Source organism: Crinia signifera, chromosome 3, assembly GCF_055691185.1.
Source record: "Crinia signifera chromosome 3, ASM5569118v1, whole genome shotgun sequence".
In the NCBI taxonomy this organism is placed as follows: Eukaryota; Metazoa; Chordata; class Amphibia; order Anura; family Myobatrachidae; genus Crinia; species Crinia signifera.
The window spans coordinates 331,228,453-331,251,830 of record NC_139219.1 but is presented as its reverse complement, the minus strand read 5'-3'; the positions used below and the strand labels follow the sequence as shown (position 1 = coordinate 331,251,830).

The following is a 23,378-nucleotide window of genomic DNA, read 5'->3' as shown; positions in this document are numbered from 1 at the left end:
GTGCATTCAGATCATAGATCCAGTGCATTCAGATCTGAGATCCAGTGCGTTCAGATCGGAGATCCAGTGCATTCAGATCATAGATCCAGTGCACTCAGATCATAGATCCAGTGCGTTCAGATCTGAGATCCAGTGCGTTCAGATCTGAGAACCAGTGCGTTCAGATCTGAGATCCAGTGCGTTCAGATCTGAGATCCAGTGCATTTCTTTCTTAGCCAGCTGAGCATCTCTATTTTTATGGCTCCAGTTCATTTTAACCCATTCTAATGCCCAGAATCCTGCTACATATTTACATGAGCTACTGTGATGATCTCTAAAGTGCAAGGAAAAGGGGTGATCTGCGTAATGTCGCAAATGGAGTTGAGGACCCAGTAGCTACCATAGTTCAGGATATGTAGATCTGTAGGGAACGCGATCAAGGGATTCCGGGCAAACACAGGGATCTGGTAATGCTGGAAAGTCTGAATCTGGGACTGGCGGTAACTCCAGAAAGTTCTGGGTTTGGAAATATCGAGTCAAAGGTCACCGACCATCAGAGGATATCCCCTGCCTCCGCAAAAATAAGTCAGTTGAGACTGATATATTTGCGGCTACCAGGACGAAGACAGGGCGGGTGTCTGACGTCATGTGACATCAGCCCACAAGTGTACCCATTGGAATGCCCAGCGTTTCCATGGGGACGCCATACCACCCTCCCTGCTGTGAACGGCCCAGCGACTGTAGTTTTTCAATGCCATACCCTGTTGGGGTGAACCAGAATCGTCCCCTAAATGTATACAATTAATCACAAATTTTTAAAAACACACACAGACAAAAACCAACGTGGAATAAATGTCACAGAGGAAATAAATACTCACAGTGGGTTATTATTCCCGTTATTGTCCAGCGAGTCGCCCACAAGGATTTCCACCCCGTTCACAGATTCCGCGCAGCAGTCGCCCCTGTTGGTGACTATTATGTAGAATATCTTATAGCTGCGCAGTAAATCCACTCTCCACCAGGGCGAAGGTTCGCTTTGGCTGGAAAAACACGACCCATGCGGGAAGATCGGATCAATGTTCCCATCTATGGCATTTATGGCAGCGCTTAACTCCTTAAAATTTGTAGATTGCGTGGCGCGGCCCCGGAGTGCCACGTTTTTAACTGCAACCAAATTTAAAAAGAGTGAATTGCTGTAAGAGATAAGTGATCGCCCATCAGCATTTTATACATTTGTGTGGTTTCAATGATAACAAGTAATTTGCAAATGTTTCTCGTTCCTTTCTCTGATATTTTTGCTGTGTAAAGTATATTCCGTTGGAGTCAGCCCTGGTTCTAAAAATTGTTGGGGACCAAAAAAAGGACCAAAACAAGTATGGGGCTACCCCATCAGTGGTGTAACTATAAAGTGTGCACCTCCCCTGCACTGTAAATATTAGCAACACCCCGATCCCCTGTAAATGAAATCACCCTCCTCCACCCCCAACCCTGCCTTAACCCGCCACCGCCGGGTCTGTGGCTGGGACCCGCAGATTCACTTTTCAGCGGTCCCGGTGCTCCTCTTCGCCCCATCAGAGCATTTTTGCACACCCCCTCCTCTAACATCCTCAAAAAGTGTCTGCTGTAAGGGGGTGGGCATTTTGTTTGGGCTATTTTTCATTAGCAGGAGCCAGGAGGACAATTAGACAATTAGATCTGTGGGGCCCGGTGGTGGCAGCAAGCTGAGGGTGGTAAGGCAACCTCGTCCCGGCAGCAGTGCAGTGCATCGATGGTCCCACTTACTGTTCTCAGCACCTTCCTGAGACAATGGGGTCTGCGGGGCTATTCTTACACCACTGTTAGGTAATGCCATAGCCAAGGTACAAACTTAACAGGGTTCCTCAGTTGGAGCATTACCCCCTCTAACTCAGCCCAGACCAGGAGTTTTTGGGGAAGTGGAGACCCCATAAATGGGGCATGACATAGCAGCAATCTCCCTCTCTACCTCATTAGTCTAGCAATCTCCCTCATGTCACCTAGCCCACATCACACTGTTACATCATAGTTACCTCCCCTCCTGCATTCTGCAGGAGACTCCCTGACATAGCACCAATCTCCCTCTCTCCCTCATTAGTCTAGCAATCTCCCTCATGTCACCTAGCCCACATTACACTGTTACATCATAGTTACCTCTCCTCCTGCATTCTGCAGGAGACTCCCTGACATAGCAGCAATCTCCCTCCCTCCCTCATTAGTCTGGCAATCTCCCTCATGTCACCTAGCCCACATTACACTGTTACATCATGGTTACCTCCCCTCCTGCATTCTGCAGGAGACTCCCTGACATAGCAGCAATCTCCCTCTCTCCATCATTAGTCTAGCAATCTCCCTCATTTCACCTAGCCCACATTACACTGTTACATCATAGTTACCTCTCCTCCTGCATTCTGCAGGAGACTCCCTGACATAGCAGCAATCTCCCTCTCTCCCTCATTAGTCTAGCAATCTCCCTCATGTCACCTAGCCCACATTACACTGTTACATCATAGTTACCTCCCCTCCTGCATTCTGCAGGAGACTCCCTGACATAGCAGCAATCCCCCTCTCTCCCTCATTAGTCTAGCAATCTCCCTCATTTCACCTAGCACTCATTACACTGTTCCATATTTGGGGGAAAAAAGGAATGAGAGATAGTCAGATACATTTACATTGAATCACCAGCATCATTTCCCAGCACTTTACCAAGTATAGTAGCTCTGACTAACTGCTCTGGGGGTCATCTACATTTGGATATGTCATTTTAATTTACACACCCATGTTTCTAGGTGCCACACTCTCGTTTCACAATCTCTCCATATATGGAACTAGAAACGCCCTTTGAGTGGAGCATGACCCGCCCCGGCAATGGGGTGCTTTGCAAAATTCTATTACCAACTATAATCTCCCTGAAACTAGTTTTCAAAAGTAGGCAAGTATCCCCCTCCCTAGGCAACCAAGGCTTTGGCTGAAGCTCAGGGCCGTCCCTAGCACCCCTGGGCTGTGAGTTAATAGCAATTAAATAAAAGGTGGAATATTATGATCTGCAAGAGGACTACAGATCCCAGCAAGCTTCCCCCACATGCTGGTACTTGGAGAATCACAAGTCCCAACTTGCAGGACTGGTTCTTGTAAAAGGAATATTAAAATAATGACAGGATACACACACACTGTGACATCATAGCTTTAACAAACACACACATACTAACACTCACACACACACACACTGTGACATCATAGCTTTAACAAACACACACATACAGTACACTAACACTCACACGCACACACACTGTGACATCATAGCTTTAACAACACACACATACAGTACACTAACACTCACACGCACACACTGTGACATCATAGCTTTAACAAACACACACATACACTAACACTCACACACACACACACACGCACACTGAGTTTGTACTGCAATTATAATCTCACCCTATTACAATTAGCCCTTCACCTAAATTATAACGATGTAACCACGTTCATTGTGCCCATGTGTGGCATACGTGGCTATTGATGCAATCCCATTGCACACTTATTTCACAGAAATGCATTGAGCAGCGATGGCGTAGCATAGTGCTTCCATGCCATGAGTGCAACCTATTGTGTAAGTGCGCCAAACAAGCACAAGCAGCAGTGATGAGCTATATCTGTACATACACTTGTGAAATTAGCCACTTAGTAGAGCAGCGGTGAATAGACGCATGCCCATAGGAGACCGGGGTGCTGGGAGCAATGCCCACCAAAGCCAAGACCTTCTGTCAATTATTATTTCTATTAATATTATTTTATTATTAATATTATTTATACTTTGTTTAAAGAGCGCACAAATGTATAACTTTTATATTATTGGTGAACTTATACTAATATAATAGTTTCACTAGCACTTATATATATAATCATTTGCAATTCATGCAACTTACTTGAAACGTATTTGCCAGCTGTAGCAACACCAAGAATCCACAAGATGGCAGCAATGTGCAGAAACGCCATTCTGGTGATGTGACAGATGCAATCTGGAACACAAATGTATACCTGTAGATATAACTGGCAACGTTTACTTATTTATTTATTTATTTACAGTTTCTTATATAGCGCAGCAGATTCCGTTGCGCTTTACAATAGTAGACAGTGATAAGACAAACTGGGTAACAACAGACAGACTCGGAGGTAGGAGGGCCCTGCTGCAAGCTTACACTTATACGACTTTATCTCAGCCGTATTCGTATTTCGTATATCACTGAATACGTCTGTCATCGTGGAGTATTTCATTTACACATTCATATTCTGGAGCATAATTTACAAAGGTGAAGTATTTTTGAGATTCGTATTTTTCTACATCGTAGGGAGTCGTATTTTTTTGGCATATTTTTTACACTTTGTACTAGCATACGCCTAGTATACACATTATTTTGGGGAAATTTACTGACAATACGAATACGACTCGGTCGTAATTGTATTCTTAATACAACAAAATATGACTGCCATCGGCCGTATTTTGTTTAAAATACAAATCGTAAATAGGGCAGATTTATTAATCTGTCATATTTACAGATTCGTATTTTTCCAATGGCGTAGCCAGGCGTATTCTTTTGTATTCATATTTAGCTTGCAAGGGAGAATGTGGTGGAAGGTTTTGGAGGAAAGAGACCACACTTGGATTTTGTCTAATGATGTGTGAAAATATAGGGTACTTGTTTCCTAGCACGGCCACAATCGCGGACATCGTGTGCCTTAACTTTAAGGCATACGATGCCCGCGATTTCCCCATAGGCTTCAATGTTAAAATATTTTAGCATTGAAAATGAGTGCATTTAACACAGGAAAAAATGGGAAATGGCCCAATATGGGCCATTTTCTTATTGGGTATGGTCCCGGCATATGTGTGTAAAAAATAATGGCCCCCCATTGTGACCGCCACCCCCACGATTGACGCGAACCCGAAACGTGGCGAGCGCAGCGACCTTTTCATTCCCCTACTATCCACGTCGGCGTGGAGTTGAGAATATATAGTGTGGCGAGCATAGCGAGCCCCCGAGCCCGAAGCGTGGCGAGGGGACGCGGATACCTGTCAAGCCCACGAGGGGCTATGGCCCCAGCATGTGTGTAAAAAATAATGGCCCCCCATTGTGACCGCCACCCCCACGATTGACGCGAACCCGAAACGGGGCGAGCGCAGCGACCTTTTCATTCCCCTACTATCCACGTCGGCGTGGAGTTGAGAATATATAGTGTGGCGAGCATAGCGAGCCCCCGAGCCCGAAGCGTGGCGAGGGGACGCGGATACCTGTCAAGCCCACGAGGGGCTATGGCCCCAGCATGTGTGTAAAAAATAATGGCCCCCCATTGTGACCGCCACCCCCACGATTGACGCGAACCCGAAACGTGGCGAGCGCAGCGACCTTTTCATTCCCCTACTATCCACGTCGGCGTGGAGTTGAGAATATATAGTGTGGCGAGCATAGCGAGCCCCCGAGCCCGAAGCGTGGCGAGGGGACGCGGATACCTGTCAAGCCCACGAGGGGCTATGGCCCCAGCATGTGTGTAAAAAATAATGGCCCCCCATTGTGGCCGCCACCCCCACGATTGACGCGAACCCGAAGCGTGGCAAGTGCAGTTATCCTTAAAGACAATAAAGACGGAGTATAGTCCATGGTCCCCACGAAAATGGGAGGGTATCTTCGGGGTTGTCCATGCCCAACGCCGTCGTGCCCGTACTCCAATATTCTTGTAATTGGGAACTTGCTTTTTTACGTAACTTAATACAATAAAAGACATGGCATACAGATATATATATATATATATATATATATATATATATATATATTTGGGAGGGGGGTGGGAGAGACAGAGGGTGGAGGTGGGGGGGGGGGGAGTGGGGGGGTACCTTTTTACAATTTGTCTATATTAGACCGTCAATGTGATAGGAAGTGCACCTTATTATGGTATGGCATCGCCTCATGGTAATAGAATGTATAAATTATGCTGGAACCTGATGCTTAAGTTGGATGCACAGCTACCTTGGGGTAATATTATTTAATAATGGCTATACATTTACTATGGGTCTTTCAGTTGTGGTGTTTGTGCTTTCATTAGGCATCACCTCCTCCCAGAGTGGTCCCCATCTTGCGGTTGGTGTTGGTCGTATAGTAGCTTGCAATTGAGCATCATACAATTCATAATTCATTGTGCGTGTTAGAAAAGTAACAAGGGAATCTAGCGAGGGTGCTGATTTGCTCAACCAATTTTTCATTATAAGCTTTTTTGCAGCTGTAACAGTCAACGTCAAAAAGGGGATGAGTTTGGTATCTGTGTTTTGCAGATCCCACACCTCGAAGTTGGCAAAAAGTAAGGGGAACGGGTGTATGTGTATTTTTGTGTTTAGTATGGATGAGATATAATTGGTTACCTTGTGCCAGAACTTTTTTATTTTTCCACAGGACCAGACATTGTGGAAGAAGGTGGCTGGAGACAGTCCGCATTTTTTGCAAGCTCCTGACTCTTCAGGCATACCTCCCAACTGTCACGATTTTAGAGGGACAGTCCCGATTTTCGGGTCCTGTCCCGCTGTCCCACCCGTGGCAGGCATTGTCCCGCTGCGGGGGGTGGCAGTTGTGAGACCCCCCAATCTAGTAGAATAGACGCTGTGCGCATGCGCACAGCGTCTATTCTCGTATGAAAATGAGGTCGTGGCTAATTAGCATAAGCCGTGCCCTCATTTGCATACGCCCTGCCCCCTTTTCGGGCGCTAGTGTCCCTATTTCTTCAGATCAAAAGTTGGGAGGTATGTTCAGGGACAAAGTGTTTCCTTTGAGCAGGAGATATATATGCTCTTTGCAGGATTTTCACGTGTGTTTCCTGTAGTAGGGCAGACTTTAGAGTGCGTAAAGTGGAGTCATAATATTTGAAAAGTGTGTCACATGACAGTAATAAAGGAATATCTCCAAGCCACTGTCTCCTCGTCTTTTCTGTTATCCCAGGGGATAGTAATATTATGAGTTATTTGTAGAGGGTTTTAATTTTATAGCCTGGCCTTTCAAATCGAAGTATAAGTTGATGAAGTGTATTTGTTTGTGAGATGATTTGAGACCTATCTGGGAGGGACGCTGCATAGTGTGATAGTTGAAAAAGAGGGAATGTACTGATGGGGGATAGATTATATTGTAGTGTTAGCTGAGCTGACGTGAGTTGTGTGCCTCCGGGGTCAAACACTTGTGATACTAGCTTCAGGCCCTTGTTGAAAAAGTGTTTGAAAACCGGGTTATCCATACCAGGGGAAAACATGGGGTTTCCCCAGATAGGCAACCATTTGGATGTGTGTGGGGGTGTTTTCAGGGATTTACAGATGGCCTTCCATGCCAGATTTGTGTCTTTAAATAGTAGGTGTTGGGCGATATGTTTTGGGATTTTGGGGGTCGGTGTATGGAGGAGAGCTGGATATTAGATTCAGGTCTCCGCCCAATATCACCGGTTTATTGAGGTGGGGTGTTAGCAGTGAGATTATTTTTGTGAAGAATGACTTAGAGTATACATTGGGTGCGTATACATTCATGCATATGAAGGATTGGGAGCCATGTTCTATTTGGCACATCAAATATCGGCCTGCTGGATCAGCTATCACATTAGTTACTTGTATGGATAGATTTGATTTAACTAGGATTACCAAGCCTCTAGCTTTTGATGTGTAGGGGGCTGCTGCCCCCACTTCCCAACCCATAGCGTTTAGTTTAAGGGTTTCTGGTTCAGTCAGGTGGGTCTCTTGCAGGAGGGCTATATCTAAACGTAACTTGTTTAAATAGATCAGTACATCTTTGCGTTTTTTGGGGGAGTTGATTCCCCCAATGTTCCAGCTACCTAAAGTCAATGTCATCTGTCGTGTCTAGGTTAACGTATTCCGTCCACATGAAATGAATACCATCATACAGTGTATCACATAAATTTGAGCAATGTCTGCAACCTGTGGGTGCTTTTCCTGTATACGGCCCCAAAGTAGGATGGGAGGGTTTGGGTAAGGCAGAGGGGAAGGGGGGAGGGGGGGGAGAAGAACAAATATAACAGTGAAATTAACTTCTGAATTATAATAATTCTGTTGGTAAACATAAAGTTTAGTCTCTATGGGAAAGGTCTGGCTCCTAGAGTCAGCCGCCCTTATACTACTACGTAACTCAGTAGAAAGACAATATAAAACTTATTAATAGTGCAGGTGCGAGCTCAGCTAACTCGCTCGGCATAAACTAAACATGAACAAGTGAAATACAATGTGAATGAGATAAGGCATATGGTACTTATATATCCACCGATTCCCATATGGTTCCCTCTTATGACTTTCGGGTATTAAAGGTATAAGTCCTCGCATCCCCATTCGCAGCTGTGGATAGATTCTGGGGGCCTGCCCCAAGTTCTTGCAAGGAGGGGGGTTTGCTAGGGATGCCTTTTTGAGGTGTAGCGTTTAGAATTATTACTGTGGTTATCTTGGTGGGAAAAGGATGGTGGTGGAGGGGGTCCCTCTTGTGGGCGAAACTTGAACTGCAGAGTTAAGTGTAATTTAGCTTAAACAGGTGAAAAAAGGAACTGGGCTTGGATTAGTCACATTCTGACATGTTTCTGGGTCTGTGTTGTTGGAAATTGGCTTCCTTCAAATATTCCTCAGCATCACAAACATTCATAAAGTTCTTATATGAAGAACCGTCAAAGATTCTGAGGCGAGCCGGGTACAGCAGTGCAAACTTGCGGCCATCGCGGATCAGGGCAGAGCAAACTGGGGAGAAATCCTTCCTTGCCTTACTCAGTTCCGCTGAATAGTCCTGGAATAACAGGATTTTATTTCCTTCCCATGTTAGATCTTTAAGTTTGCGGGACGCTGACCAAAATAGCTCTTTATGCAGGTAATTCAGTGTCTTAAAGATGACTGCACGTGGTTTGGCTCCTTCCTGCTGCCTCTGAGGCCCCAGTCTATGTGCACGTTCAATCACTAGGTCTCCACATCTATCATTGATTTTTAGCATGGAAGGGAGTGTGAGTACAGTTCCTGGCCTCTTACTGCTTCTGGGAGGCCTATTATGCGGAGGTTATTCCGACGTGACCTGTTTTCAAGGTCTTGGACCTTATTCTGTAATTGCTGGATGGTTTTAGTGTGGTCTGCCGTTACTTGTTTTAACTCACACACTTCCCCAAAGGTCTCCCGCACCCTCTGGTCAGTTTCCAACACTTTCTGCTGTAATTGGGATAACTGCTTGTTGATATCTGCAGTTTGGGCTTGCAGCAGGGGTTTCATAGCTATGCGCATTGCCTCTACCAATTCCCCATATAATACAGGGGCGTTAGGATCCGGCGATTTGCGGGGCTTGGGAGCATGGGTGGGGGGGGACTTAGAGCCCGGGGGTACCTGTGTGTCATCGGCGGTATCCTCGTCTGAGGCATATGTACTGTGTGAGGGTGATCCTGGCAGGGACACGCTGGAGTTGCCGGTCTGCGCCATCTTGGATGCGCGGTCTCCTCTGCTTTTGTCGCGCTGGCTGCGTGGTTTAGCGCCGGGCATGTCAGGGCGCTTCTCTCACTCGGGTTGGGTTGTGCCGCTGAGGTATGCTGAGGTGCTGGCGTCTTTCTGCTAGGCTTGATGCCGTGATAAAGGGTGATAAGGGCGGATGGTAGAGCGGAGCCAGCTCTCCTAGCTGCTGCTCATCAAGCCGCCGAAACCGGAAGTTCCTGTGGATCTTTTTAAATGTGTCTGAATAATGAGTGCACCTGCTGGGTGACCTGGAAAACGTGCACTGTTGGGGGTACTTGAGGACCAGGGTTGGGAACCACTGGTTTAGACATTTAAATCAGGTTATAATAACAGTATAAACAAAAGAGAACAAAGGCCTATTGTCTGACACGTGTTTCACTACATGCTTTATCAAAGACACAAAGCTGGTGCCACCAGGATTAGCCTTCCCCCCTCCTGTTTGAACTTCCTGATAAAATGAGGAAGAAGCGACACTGGTGGATTATACACATATGGAAGATGAAAATTCCATTCTACTGATAGAGCGTCCGTGAATGCTGACCTGGATCCGAACTGCGGCCCTTTGTGATTGTTACTTAAAGCCATCAGGTCCATGTCTGGAGACCTCATCTCCTCACTATTTGGCAAAACACCTCAGAATGTAGAGACCACTCTCCCGCGTGTACGTCTTGTTGACTCAGAAAGTGGGCCTCCCAGTTCAGTATCCCTGGAAGGAACACCGCTGAGATGGCTGGGACGTTGTTCTCAGCCCAATGGAGGATTTTGGACACCTCTCTCATGGCCTTTCTCCTTTTTTGTGCCTCCCTTGTGGTCTATGTAAGCCACCATGGTGGCATTGTCAGACTGAATCTGAACTGATCCTGTGACATTATTATTTAACTTATTTATTTATTATTATTAACAGTTTCTTATATAGCGCATACATATTCCGCAGCGCAGTACAGAGAATATTTGAACAGTCACCTCAGTCCCTGCCTAAGTGGAGCTCACAATCTACATTCCCTACCACATAAACGTGCACACACAGACATTCTAGGGTTAATTTTGTTGGGAGCCAATTAACCTACCTGTATATTTTTGTATTGTGGCAGGAAACCGGAGTATCCAGAGGAAACCCATGCAAGTATGGGGAGAATATACAAACTCCACACAGTTAGAGTCATGGTTGAAATTGAACCCACGACCTCAGCGCTGTGAGGTAGTAATACTAATTACACCATCCGTACTGCCCCGTATATATAACAAATGGTGGTGATAGAACAAATGACCTCAGTGCTGTGAGGCAGTAATGCTAACCATTACACCGTCCGTACTGCCCAGTATATATAACACATGGTGGGGATAGAACCATGACCTCAGCGCTGTGAGGCAGTAATACTAACCATTACACCGTCCGTACTGCCCAGTATATATAAAACACATGGTGGGGATAGAACCCATGACCTCAGCGCTGTGAGGCAGTAATACTAACCATTACACCGTCCGTACTGCCCAGTATATATAAAACACATGGTGGGGATAGAACCCATGACCTCAGTGCTGTGAGGCAGTAATACTAACCATTACACCGTCCGTACTGCCTAGTATATATAACACATGGTGGGAATAGAACCCATGACCTCAGCGCTGTGAGGCAGTAATGCATCGTCTGTACTGCCCTTTATATATAACACATGGTGGGAATGGAACCCATGACCTCAGCGCTGTGAGGCAGTAATGCACCGTCCGTACTGCCCCGTATATATAACACATGGTGGGATAGAACCCATGACCTCAGCACTGTGAGGCAGTAATGTAACCATTACACCGTCCGTACTGCCCCGTATATATAACACATGGTGGGATAGAACCCATGACCTCAGTGCTGTGAGGCAGTAATGCTAACCATTACACCGTCCGTACTGCCCAGTATATATAACACATGGTGGGGATAGAACCATGACCTCAGTGCTGTGAGGCAGTAATACTAACCATTACACCGTCCGTACTGCCCAGTATATATAAAACACATGGTGGGGATAGAACCCATGACCTCAGTGCTGTAAGGCAGTAATACTAACCATTACACCGTCCGTACTGCCCAGTATATATAACACATGGTGGGAATAGAACCCATGACCTCAGCGCTGTGAGGCAGTAATGCACCGTCCGTACTGCCCTGTATATATAACACATGGTGGGAATGGAACCCATGACCTCAGCGCTGTGAGGCAGTAATGCACTGTCCGTACTGCCCCGTATATATAACACATGGTGGGATAGAACCCATGACCTCAGCACTGTGAGGCAGTAATGTAACCATTACACCGTCCGTACTGCCCCGTATATATAACACATGGTGGGATAGAACCCATGACCTCAGTGCTGTGAGGCAGTAATGCTAACCATTACACCATCCGTACTGCCCCGTATATATAACATATGGTGGGAATAGAACCCATGACCTCAGTGCTGTGAGGCAGTAATGTAACCATTACACCGTCCATACTGCCCCGTATATATAATACATAGTGGGAATAAAACCCATGACCTCAGTGCTGTGAGGCAGTAATGTAACCATTACACCGTCCGTACTGCCCCGTATATAAAACACATGGTGGGAATAGAACCCATGACCTCAGCGCTGTGAGGCAGTAATGCTAACCATTACACCATCCGTACTGCCCGTATATATAACACATGGTGGGAATAGAACCCATGACCTCAGTGCTGTGAGGCAGTAATGCTAACCATTACACCGTCCGTCATGCCCACAACTGGAGAGTGTAAGGATCCGAGGACCACCTATCCTGCCCTACCTCCGTTGCCTCGAGCTGGGGTTGGCGGACGTGTGCGTAACTAGGCTTCGCCAATAAATAGCCGCGTCCGAAGGAGCCGGTTAGTCCAGCTCCAACCCCGATGCCACATGGTCTTGAGAGAGACAACACGCCCACCAAGGCCAGAGGAGAGCAAGGAGACAGCTAACTAAAGCCCACACAAGGTTAGGGGTCCCCGGAACCCCCAAGGGGTAACAATACAAGGAGATAACTTATGGTTGAACGCAACAATGCGTGACGGTGGTACTAATAAATATAAACAATGGCAACAATGCTCAGAAGATGATATATAAAGAAAATGGCAACAATGCTCAGAAGATGATATATAAAGACAATGGCAACAATGCTCAGAAGATGATATATAAAGACAATGGCAACAATGCTCAGAAGATGATATATAAAGACAATGGCAACAATGCTCAGAAGATGGTATACAAAATAAAGACACAGCAGGAGGAATACGCAGGGTGACCCCTGACTTATCTGGGAGGTGATAGGACCACAGACAAGGACCTCCAAACTTCTAAGGATGGCGAACTCCAGAAACAAAGGCTGCCCACGGACACCAGGAACAACTGTAGCACGGAACCAGCAGGACAAGGAAACTTCCCAGCAGGATCCAGGACCAGGAAAATGACTTGAGCAAAGACTAACAAGACGCTATAACCGGCGCCTGTATGTCAGAGACGGCGGCTTTTATTTGAATTTGCCGCCCCCTGTGGTGCCGTGACGTCAGGTCCATCCGGCAGAGTCTTCCCTCTGCACAGATGGCGGCGGCGGAAGTTCGGGGAGTTGCCTAGCAACGTCCCCGACGCTTCAGTCTGGCGTGCGCTGGAAGAATATGGCCGCCGTCCCGGCAGCGCAGAAGCTGCAGAGGGACCCGGACTACCGCTCTCATTTCCAGTAAATTTATGGACAGTCAGGACTCTTCCTGGGACTCTACTACGACTCCACACCCCCGCAGACTTGTATCTGTGGTGAGGAGCACTCATTGAGAAATCCAAAAAGGTCTTCCCACCCGTACGTAAGGGTGGCCCAGCCACCACTGCAGTGACGTTCGCACCTCCATGGTAAGGCCCATGTTCTGGGAGCAAATAGACTGATGTCTGCCATTCCATCTGTCCAGAATTAGTCTCTGTAGAGGGCGAGCGTGAAATTGCGCCCATTCCACCATATCGAATGTGGATACCATCATGCCTAAAATTTTCATGGCCAGGTGTATGGAGACTCTTTGCAGGCAAAGAAAAGCCCGAACTTTGGCCTGCACATGCTGGACTTTTTCCAGAGGAAGGATTAGCCTTTGAGCATCGGAATCCAGTAGAGCTCCCAGGTGAATCATCTGCCAGGAGGGAATCCAGTAGAGCTCCCAGGTGAATTATCTGCCAGGAGGGTACCAGAGCTGATTTTTTTTCCAGTTGATTAGACAACTATGGGACTGGAGGAACGTTGTCGCTATCATGACAGCCATAACTTTTGTGAACACACTGGATGCCGTGGCTAATCTGAATGGGAGAGCCCTGAACTGATAGTGATTTGGCAAAAGTGCAAACTGCAGGAACTGCTGGTGAGACCAAGCAATGGGGACATGCAGATATGCATCTTGAATGTCCAAAGACACCATGTAGTTCCCTGGGTCCTGGTAGCACCCGGGATCCCGTGGGTGCATGGACTGGTGCAGGTCCGGTGACCACACGGGATCCCCGGTGTCCTGTACCTTCTTTTGGAGGCTCCTGGGCATGCGGCGACGGGCGAGGCTTCTGTGTGCCGGACACCTGGGGTTGCTAGGCAACCGGTCCGGCGCACAACTGCTATCTTCAGGCTCAATCTCCGGCTGGTTGTCTAGCAACGCTGGGCAGCGTGCGCATTAGTCCTGGTTGTTACTAAGCAGCCAGGACGCTTGTAAATCCCCGCCCAGCCAGGTGCCGGCATTATTCTCATCAGGGGCTGGTCAGCGGGCCGCCCTGTGATTAGTCTAGATTCCCCTCTTTAGGGGTCTGGACAGGACAGCACACGCCGGTGATAGTCATCCTGTGCCTTATGCAGGATAGTTCCTGGGACGTGCTGCTACTACCTCCTTTCCTGCATGAGCCTGCGGACTTGCTACATCTGAGACAACCATCCTCCATCTTATTGTCCGGTGTTGTGAGTAGGCTTTAAGCCGCAGTTTGGTGGGTCTTATCTGCATGTCAGTCGCCCTAGCGGAGGTCGGGCATTATTCCTCCTGTTTGCTTGGTTTGAGGTTCAACCCCTTGGAAGTTGTGATAGGAATAACTTCTTGGTTTGCGACGAGGTCACTTGGTTGTGGTTTTGGTTGCGACGGAGTCGCTATATTTACTTTACCGGTTTTCTGTGTTTATTTACCGGTACAAGTGTACCGCCAGGATTTGTATGTCAGCATTATCCTTTTATAGCTGGGGTTCCTTAGTTAGATCTTCCTCTTGGACACATCCTTGGCGGTCGTCGTGGACTTGTCACCACCTAACACCTGGCTGCACCGGAGCTTGGGCGGACCTAACTCGCCCTTTCAGCCGTGGCGGCTACAGGCGAAGCCTAGCATCCCGCAGTCTACGGCCACCTGCCACAGGGAGCCAATAGAGTCAGCCTTGAGGATAGCGCCATAAGCCAAAGTGAGTTGGCACTCGGGTACCGGAGTTACTCCCTGGATTGTAACAGGTCCATCGCTTACACAGTGGACCTGAGAGTTTCCATGCGGAATTTAGACACCTTCACTGTTCAGTGACTTCAGATTCAGAATAGGCCTGAATGTTCCGTTTGGTTTTGGAACCAAAAATAGGGTTGAATAATACCCCTGGCCTCTCTGATGAGGAGGCACTGGTACAGTTACCCTGGATTGAAGTAAGGAATCTACTACCTTATGTAAACAGGTCTTTTTTAACGAGTCTTGTGGTAGGATCGTTGGTAGAAACAAGAGTCAGGGGGCATCCCTTGAAGGACATGGTGTACCCATGGGTCACCACTTCTCTCACCCAGGCATCCGAAGACGCCTCGAGCCATTCTTCCGAGAAGAAGAGAAGTTGGCCCACCACTCTGGGATCCCCCATGACTTCTGAAATATAATCCATAGCCTGGTGCACCTGTGCTAAACACTGTGTGCAATCCTCTGAAACATCCACAGGCAGTTCAGCCTCAATTACCTTCAGCTAATCCTGCATTGCTCTCGCCTCCCAGGATGTGGCAATGGTAGGTCTATTAACCATTCCTGCTAGAACAAATATCGATTTAAAGCACTGTTACAGATGTCTATAAGTGACGTCTAATAGATGCAGCAGACATTACCGGTAACACTGAAGCCTTAATTTGGTGGGTCACATGGGAATCTACTGGGGCTGGGTTTTCCCATAGAGTAACATCCTCTACGGGGAGATGATGTCTAGTAGTCACCCTCTTGGGTATTAGAAACTTCTTGCCTGGAGTTTTCCAAAAATCCATTCTGATTGGCATGAGGTGATCTGAGTGTTCGAGCTCAGCCCTGACCATTTTGTGGGATTTAAACACATCTACCTTTTGTGCCACTGGAGTAGGTTCCTCCTCTTCAGACAGGAGAACCTCCCTAATGGCTGTTACATGGTCAGTGAGATTCACCACCGTTTCCATTGCCTCCCCCGTACCAGGCTCACCATCAGAGGTGTTGGCATCATTACCATTAGCATCCTTGTCCAAGGAGTCAGTAGTTTCAGTCACTATGGTGGACTGAGATGATGGCTGCTTTTTGGGTCTCTTTGTGCCCTGTGCCCCAGGCGTAGAAGCTTTTTGAGCTGCTAATGACTGGGTCAGAGACCGCATGGTTTCTGACAAGGAATTAACCCACGGAGGAAGTACCTGTGTAACAGGTGTTGGTAGAGGGGGTGTGGGTACCGCGGCTGGTGACAGTTTATCTAACAGAGTGCCCAGCAACTGTGTAAAGTGCACCCAGGGGGGCTGCTGGACCTTCGGGGTTATAGAGGGGGTAGCAGGAATGTGGCAAGTATGGCACAGGCCATCCTGCAACTCCTGGTCAGACAGCCCTGCTGTGCATGTGGTACTGGGGATTCTGCCTGCTGGTGTTCCTCACTAGCCATGTAGCAGCTGCTTATAGGAACCCCGGTCACACCTGAAGCTCTATTCCCAGTGACCCTGGTAAATGTGTGACAAGTACCGCTGTGTCCAAATATAGCTTGCTAATATAATATATAGAATGTATAGATAAAGGAACACAGGAAAAGACAATACAGCAGAGTATAGCACATGTAGTCACACAAGCATACAGTAGAAACATACCTCCCAACCGTCCCGGATTCGGCGGGACATTCGTCCCGGTACTGCTTACCGCAGTCCCGGCTTCCCGAGACGGTTGGGAGATATAAACCACGATAATGGGGCAGATGTATCATAGCAGCGCTTATCGCGCCGCTATGATACTTCCTGCTTCGCCTCAATAGCGAGGCGAAGCAGGAAGGGACATCGACAAGATGTATTAACATCTTGTCTGCCGAAGCGGGGGAGCTTTAACTCCCCCCTTTGGCGATGTCCCTTTCTGGAGATAGCGCATCAGTTAATACTGATGCGCTATCTCCTGTCCCCCGGCCGGTCGCACTGGGCATGCGCGGGATCTCGCTGTTCACGCGAGATCCCCAGCGCAGCCCAGACCTAACAGCAGGGACAGTGCTGTCCCTGCTGTTTAGATAGGGCTTCGCCAGCCTGATGCTGGCGAAGCCAAAGCAGGCTTCATGCGGAATGGTCAGCGATGCTGACCGTTCATACATTCGGCCTGCTATCATTTTGATAGCAGCGCCGATATGGACAGGGGCGCATAGCGCCCCTGTCCTTTACCGCATCTCACCTCCTTCATACATGGGGGAGAAGCGGTATCAGTGCACATAACGTGCGCTGATACCCCTTATCCCCCATAACGACCCTTCATACATCTGCCCCATTATTACGACGAGCGGCGAAAACGGGGGCGTGGCCGGATTGCGCGTCACCCTGTGAGGCCACGCCTCCTTTTCTCGAGGCCACGTCCCGACCTCCCAACTTCAAAAGTTGGGAGGTATGGAAATAACCCCACCAACTACTGTACAATGCACTAAGGCCTTTATTCAGATCTGATCGCAGTACAAATTTGTTCTCAAAATGGGCAAAACCATGTGCACTGCAGGTGGGGCAGATGTAACATGTGCAGAGAGAGTTGACTAAGCGATTTTGTCTATGGGCGATTTTGACTATACTAGAATGAACATACTTGGTTGGTATTCACTGCAGATCGCCTAGTGAATATCTCCCACAGCAGTGAATAGCAGACAGCCAGCGATCTAGCCAAAATATTCCTGCCTGGCTACTCTTTATTACTAGGCGATATTATAGGGAGATTTGTCACCTTAACAGCAATCTGTACTAACCTTCTAAGCAATTTTGACTATGTAGTCAAAATCGCTTAGAAGGATCGCTCCGTCTACACCCCTTTAGAGTTTGTGAGTTATTTTGTTTCTGTGCAGGGTAAATACTGGCTGCATTATTTTTACACTGTAATTTAGATTTCAGTTTCAACACATCCCACCCAAATCTAAAGGGGTGTACACATGGGGAGATTTTGACTAATGGACAATTTTGACTAAGCAGTTTTGGGAGAGATTTTGGCTAGATGCACTGGAGATTTTGACTAAGCGATTTTGTCTAAGCAATGATAGTCTATGATCTAGTCAAAATTTTGCCTGCACAGTCAATCTATTCTAAGCAATTTCTGCTAGACAATATTGAGTAAGCAGGAGAAAAATAGGGAGATTTTGGCTAACCTCTATGAGATTTTGACTCTCTAGTCAAAATCTCCTGTTAAAAGTTCTCTGTGTGTACACCCCTTTACTCTCTCTGCACATGTTACATCTGCCCCACCTACAGTGCACATTTTTTTGAAATTTGTACTGCGATCAGATCTGAATAAGGGTCTAAGAGCCAGGAGCTAAGTGGGACAGCGAGCGCTGTAAAAACTTGTCTCAGGCGACATTTTTACAGGGAGCAACGCCCAGCCTTCAGGTGTCTGCACAGCGGAGAAGATGGCTGCCAGCTTCTGTGAGGATTTAGAGGAGAAGAAAAAGACTTTTTTGTTGGGGGCACTCATTAATGGAGATTACTTAACGTAATCTTACATGTTTATACAGTGTAATCATTTTTAGTTTGATAATGTATAGCGGGACACGGCAAGGATCAACTTAGTGAGAGCCTCTCCTAAGGTAAGATAGGTACTAGTGTCACAAAATTTTGGGGGGACTGGGAATGTGCCCTGATTTAATTAGAGTGTATTAAATGTAACTTTTAATGGTACAGTTAAAATAAATACTAGACAAACGTGTAGACATAAACACACATAAGCATTGAAGATAACAGTAAAGCTGTGGGCACACGGTTTCATGTGCTGTGGGAGATAAATCGCCAGGAGCGCACTCCCGTTGCCAGCCCTTCATGGTCGCTGTTCGCAGGAGCTCGCTCCTCCGATTATGGCTAAAAATCGCTGGTCGCTGGTGCACAATGCACTGTGCAGCACCTGACTACACCTGTGCACCACCTGACTACACCTGTACAGCACCTGACTACACCTGTGCAGCACCTGACTACATCTGTGCACCACCTGACTACACCTGTGCAGCACCTGACTACATCTGTGCACCACCTGACTACACCTGTGCAGCACCTGACTACACCTGTGCACCACCTGACTACACCTGTGCACCACCTGACTACACCTGTGCACCACCTGACTACACCTGTACAGCACCTGACTACACCTGTGCAGCACCTGACTACACCTGTGCAGCACCTGACTACACCTGTGCACCACCTGACTACATCTGTGCACCAGCGACCAGCGATTTCCAGTCAAAATGAGGTAGAGACAGAATGAGACAGAATAGCTTGCAATTTTCAGTCAAAATTGCTGCTCGCTGATGAAAATGGTGCACTGAGCAATATGTTGCTCAGCGACCAGCAATTCTGTCTCATTCTGTCTCTACCTCTGCTTCAAACTGCTCAATACAGTAAACCAATGGGTATTTGGAAGCATATAATATTATAATAAAGTTGAGATGCACACAATATATTATCGCTGAGTGACCAAATGTCAAATTCAACAAATATATTCAGTTTGAGGTATAACCAGTGAAAAATAAAGGTACATACAATAGCAGCAGATATAGTGTAAGTAGTGGCGTTCAGTATGCGCCAATAGTGTGCCGCAGCAGGTTGTATTTGGACAGAATATTACAATATGTGTCTTTAGACAATTCGGGGGAAATTTACTAAAGGAAATTTGTAAAAAATAGGTGTATTTGTATCCAGAAATACACTTATTTTTGACATTTACTATCCCGAAAATATGGCAATTCGTATTCGTATTGATAGAACATCAATACGACTACGAATTGCCGTATTTTCGGTATAGTAAATGTCAAAAATAAGTGTATTTCTGCATACAAATACACCTATTTTTTTTACAAATTTCCTTTAGTAAATTTCCCCCTTCATGTCATTAGCATTAGACAGGCGCAAATAAATTTGTACAAAGTTGTCATGGGTAGGCAATATAGGTAATAATATGTCTCCCCAAAGAGTGAAAAAGAGAGAATATATCAGAGAGAGAGATAAAGTATAGATTGCAGTCTGCCACTCTATAAAATGACTGCCTGAATGAGGGAAAGCGGAGAGGAAATCAGTAGAAGTACGGGGGAGGAGAGGGGGTGTACCTGTCCGTGCACACCTGAAAGCTGCGTCTGGATCTGTCACATATATGTGCTGCTGCGGGAGGCGATTTGAGGCAGCGCCTCTCGTTCCACGAACACCAAAGATCGTTTCACCTGATAGGAGGCTTTCTCAAGGTGTGTGTGTGACACAGATGCAGCTTTCAGGCGTGCCAGGACAGGTACTCTACTTTTGATTTCTTCTCCGCTTTCCCTCATTGCAGGCACTACCTACACTGCATACTTCAGCTATCTCCTGTCCTCTTCCACGACTGGACAGCCAAAACAGGTGCCGCACCTGCCCCACCAATGTAGTGCGACTACAAGTGGAGGACAGCAGCACCACCAATGTAGTGCGACTACAAGTGGAGGACAGCAGCACACCTGTGGAAGCACTAACCATACACTTATCTCCACAACTTATCCCCCGTTTATTGGGAACACTCATCCCCCTGATGCCCTAGGACAGGGCTTGGCAATTGCGGCCCTCCAGATGTTGAGGAACTACACATCCCAGGATGCTTTGCATTAGTTTTGCTATGTGGCCATGCGGAAACTGATGCAAGGCATGCTGGGATGTGTAGTTCCTCAACATCTGGAGGGCCGCAATTGCCCAGCCCTGCCCTAGGAGAACACCCTGCACTGGAAACTATCTAACCAGAGGGTCCTAGGACAAACGGGGACAGCAGTACCCCATTCATTTCCTCTCTAAAGGGGATACGGACATTGGGTCTACACCAACTAGGTCGATAAGCATTGGGTCAACACCACTAGGTTGACATGCAAGAAGGTCAACATGGGTCTAGGTCGGCAGGTCATTAGGTCGACACAATGTGCAAAGGCATGATGGGACTTTGACTTTCACAACAGCTGGAGGACAGCAGGTTGAAGATGTCTGTAGTCGAGTGTGGGCCAAATAACATTTTATTTGGTTGTCAATAGCAACATCCCATGTAAACTTAAGAAATACAGTATGTCCAAAACTAGACACATTTACACCTAATATGACCCCAAGGCCCACATTCAGCTTCAGTGTTATTTCACAAATATCTAAACAATTCGATCAACATGCTGAACTGCAGGTGTCAGTGCTGTCAATTTTCTTTAGAAATTGATTACTGGGGTTTATGTCAGGGTTGCCGACCCTCCCGGAATTTCCGGGAGTCTCCCGAAAATCGGGTCCCCCTCCCGGCCCCCCGGAAGGGTGGGCAACCCTCCCGGATTCAGGGGGGACCCCCGCTGACCCCCGGATCGCGGCATTAAAATGCCGCAATCCTCAGGTCTCAGAGGAGGAGGCGGGGCGAAAATGACACAATCGCGTCATTTTAGCCCCGCCCCCTCCACAGAGATCCCTGAATTCGCTGGTTTACCAGCATGGGGGTGGGGCTTAGTGATGTCACGATTAAGCCCCGCCCCCTGAGCGGCTACTGAATCTCTCCTCTCCGGGGTTCTCCCGGAGAGGAGAATAAGAAAGTCGGCAACCCTGGTTTATGTGCTAATGTAATCAGCATTTAAGGAGCACATACACACCAACAATCTTTTATATATTACATGCGCATGCATCCACAAATGTAGGCCATCATGCTGTTACATCTGGCACACCTGCAAAACAAATGATTGAAAACTGCACCCCAAGCTGTACCACAGATGCATGATTCCAAAAGGAAGGAGAATCAGGACTGCTGGTAGATGTGTGAGTGAAAACATGCACAAACGTCACCAAATATTCTGTACAAACGTAGTACTCACTAGCATGGCGTGCATCGGAATCAATAGCTCCAGGGGGATGAATGACCTCACTGGGGATAAGGACGCACATGCTGCGCTCATAAGCAGTAAACTGTATTGGTGATGGCACTGTGTCACCATAGAGCCGCTGATGTTTTGCCTCTGCTGCCATCTTTTTCTTCACTTTTCGTTTTATATCGTAGAAATGTTTGCAGCAATTTTTTAACAAACGCACTCTGGTGCCCGCAGCGTTTACCGCCTCCGCCGCCATAGCCCAAATAAAAGGCCTCGCGGGCCCCCGACACCCGCATAACAAACAGCTGCTGGTGGTACTTTAAAATCACACGCACCAGTGCAACACTCCCTGCTTCCATAAACATGGGCATACGCTTCTTTTTTGGAGCCCCTGAGCCACCAGCAGCAGCACCATCCCAAGCATCACCCTCCTCCTCCTCCTCCTCCACTGGCAGAAATGCCTCCTCCATCCCCACCTCACTACCTTCCCCATCAGACATCACAGCAAACAACAAACACAGGACTTACACACAAGCACTCACAAATATAGACGTCAGAGGACAAACTTGAGGTTTGAGGACAAACTTTTAAATGCACACACAAACAAAAGACTAAGACAACATACAGCACAATACGCACTCAGTAATCAGATAATAGCACAAACCACACTCACCTCACCAAACTCCAACCAACACCTCTCTCCTCCACTCACCTAACTAAACCAACAAGAATTCTGGGTGAATAGGGGCCGTATACTGTATATACGCAGAGTGCCCTTCAAAGTTTAAGAAGTGAACCAATCACTAAGTTAGGGAAAGAAGAAGAATAGAGGTGCGCTGGTGTAAGTTTCACCCAAATTACATACAGATTGGTAGAACAATGTATAAATATGTATTTTACACAATGATATAAAAACAATTGGTTTTCACACAATAATCGTATCACATTTAATCCGATGTTTGATACCACTTTTGACAAGTATTTTTCCTGAAAGACCCTACGCGTTTCGTCCCGGAGGGACTTCTTCAGGGGTGACAAGTTATCTAGGACGGTGAAACAGTGCCGTTTAAATTCTCAATAAAAACATCTTATACTAAAAACAAAGATCTGTGCAGATATATTCTATAGGAGGAGGAAACCGGGTTGGTGATAGAGAAAAAGGATGAGAAGGGAGACAACGAGGTTGAGAGAGGAGACAAGGGGGATAGAGGAGGATAATTGATGGAGACCCCTCCTCTAATAATCATTGTTTCTTACTAGAAATACATACCGACACATAATGCCTGTTACATATGTCGCACATTATTAATGCATTTATACATGACACACATAATGCCCCTTACACATATGTTGCACATAATTAATGCCCTTATACACATGACACACATAATGCCTGTTACACATACGTCGCACATTATTAATGCATTTATACATGACACACATAATGCCCCTTACACATATGCCGAACACTATTGCACAACCAACCCACCCGCAGACAGCACTCGCACAGCCGCTAACACTGCGACCTCTGCCTCTGCTTGGATACAGATGTTTCCTCATACCTCTTGCCTCAATAGGCCATGC

At 47.0% G+C, this 23,378-nt stretch overlaps 1 protein-coding gene across 1 annotated transcript in view; it reads right to left on the bottom strand.

Annotated features, from left to right (window-relative positions):
• Positions 1–23,378, bottom strand: part of LOC146064904 (fucolectin-1-like) — a 57,872-nt gene that overhangs the window by 2,809 nt on the left and 31,685 nt on the right. The window contains exons 2-3 of the mRNA XM_083178889.1: positions 3,927–4,019; positions 858–1,143 (exon numbers count right to left, since the gene is read on the bottom strand). Of these exons, the coding sequence (XP_083035015.1) occupies positions 858–1,143; positions 3,927–3,996 (356 nt within the window). The 5' untranslated portion in view covers positions 3,997–4,019. The remainder of the gene's footprint in view (positions 1–857; positions 1,144–3,926; positions 4,020–23,378) is intronic.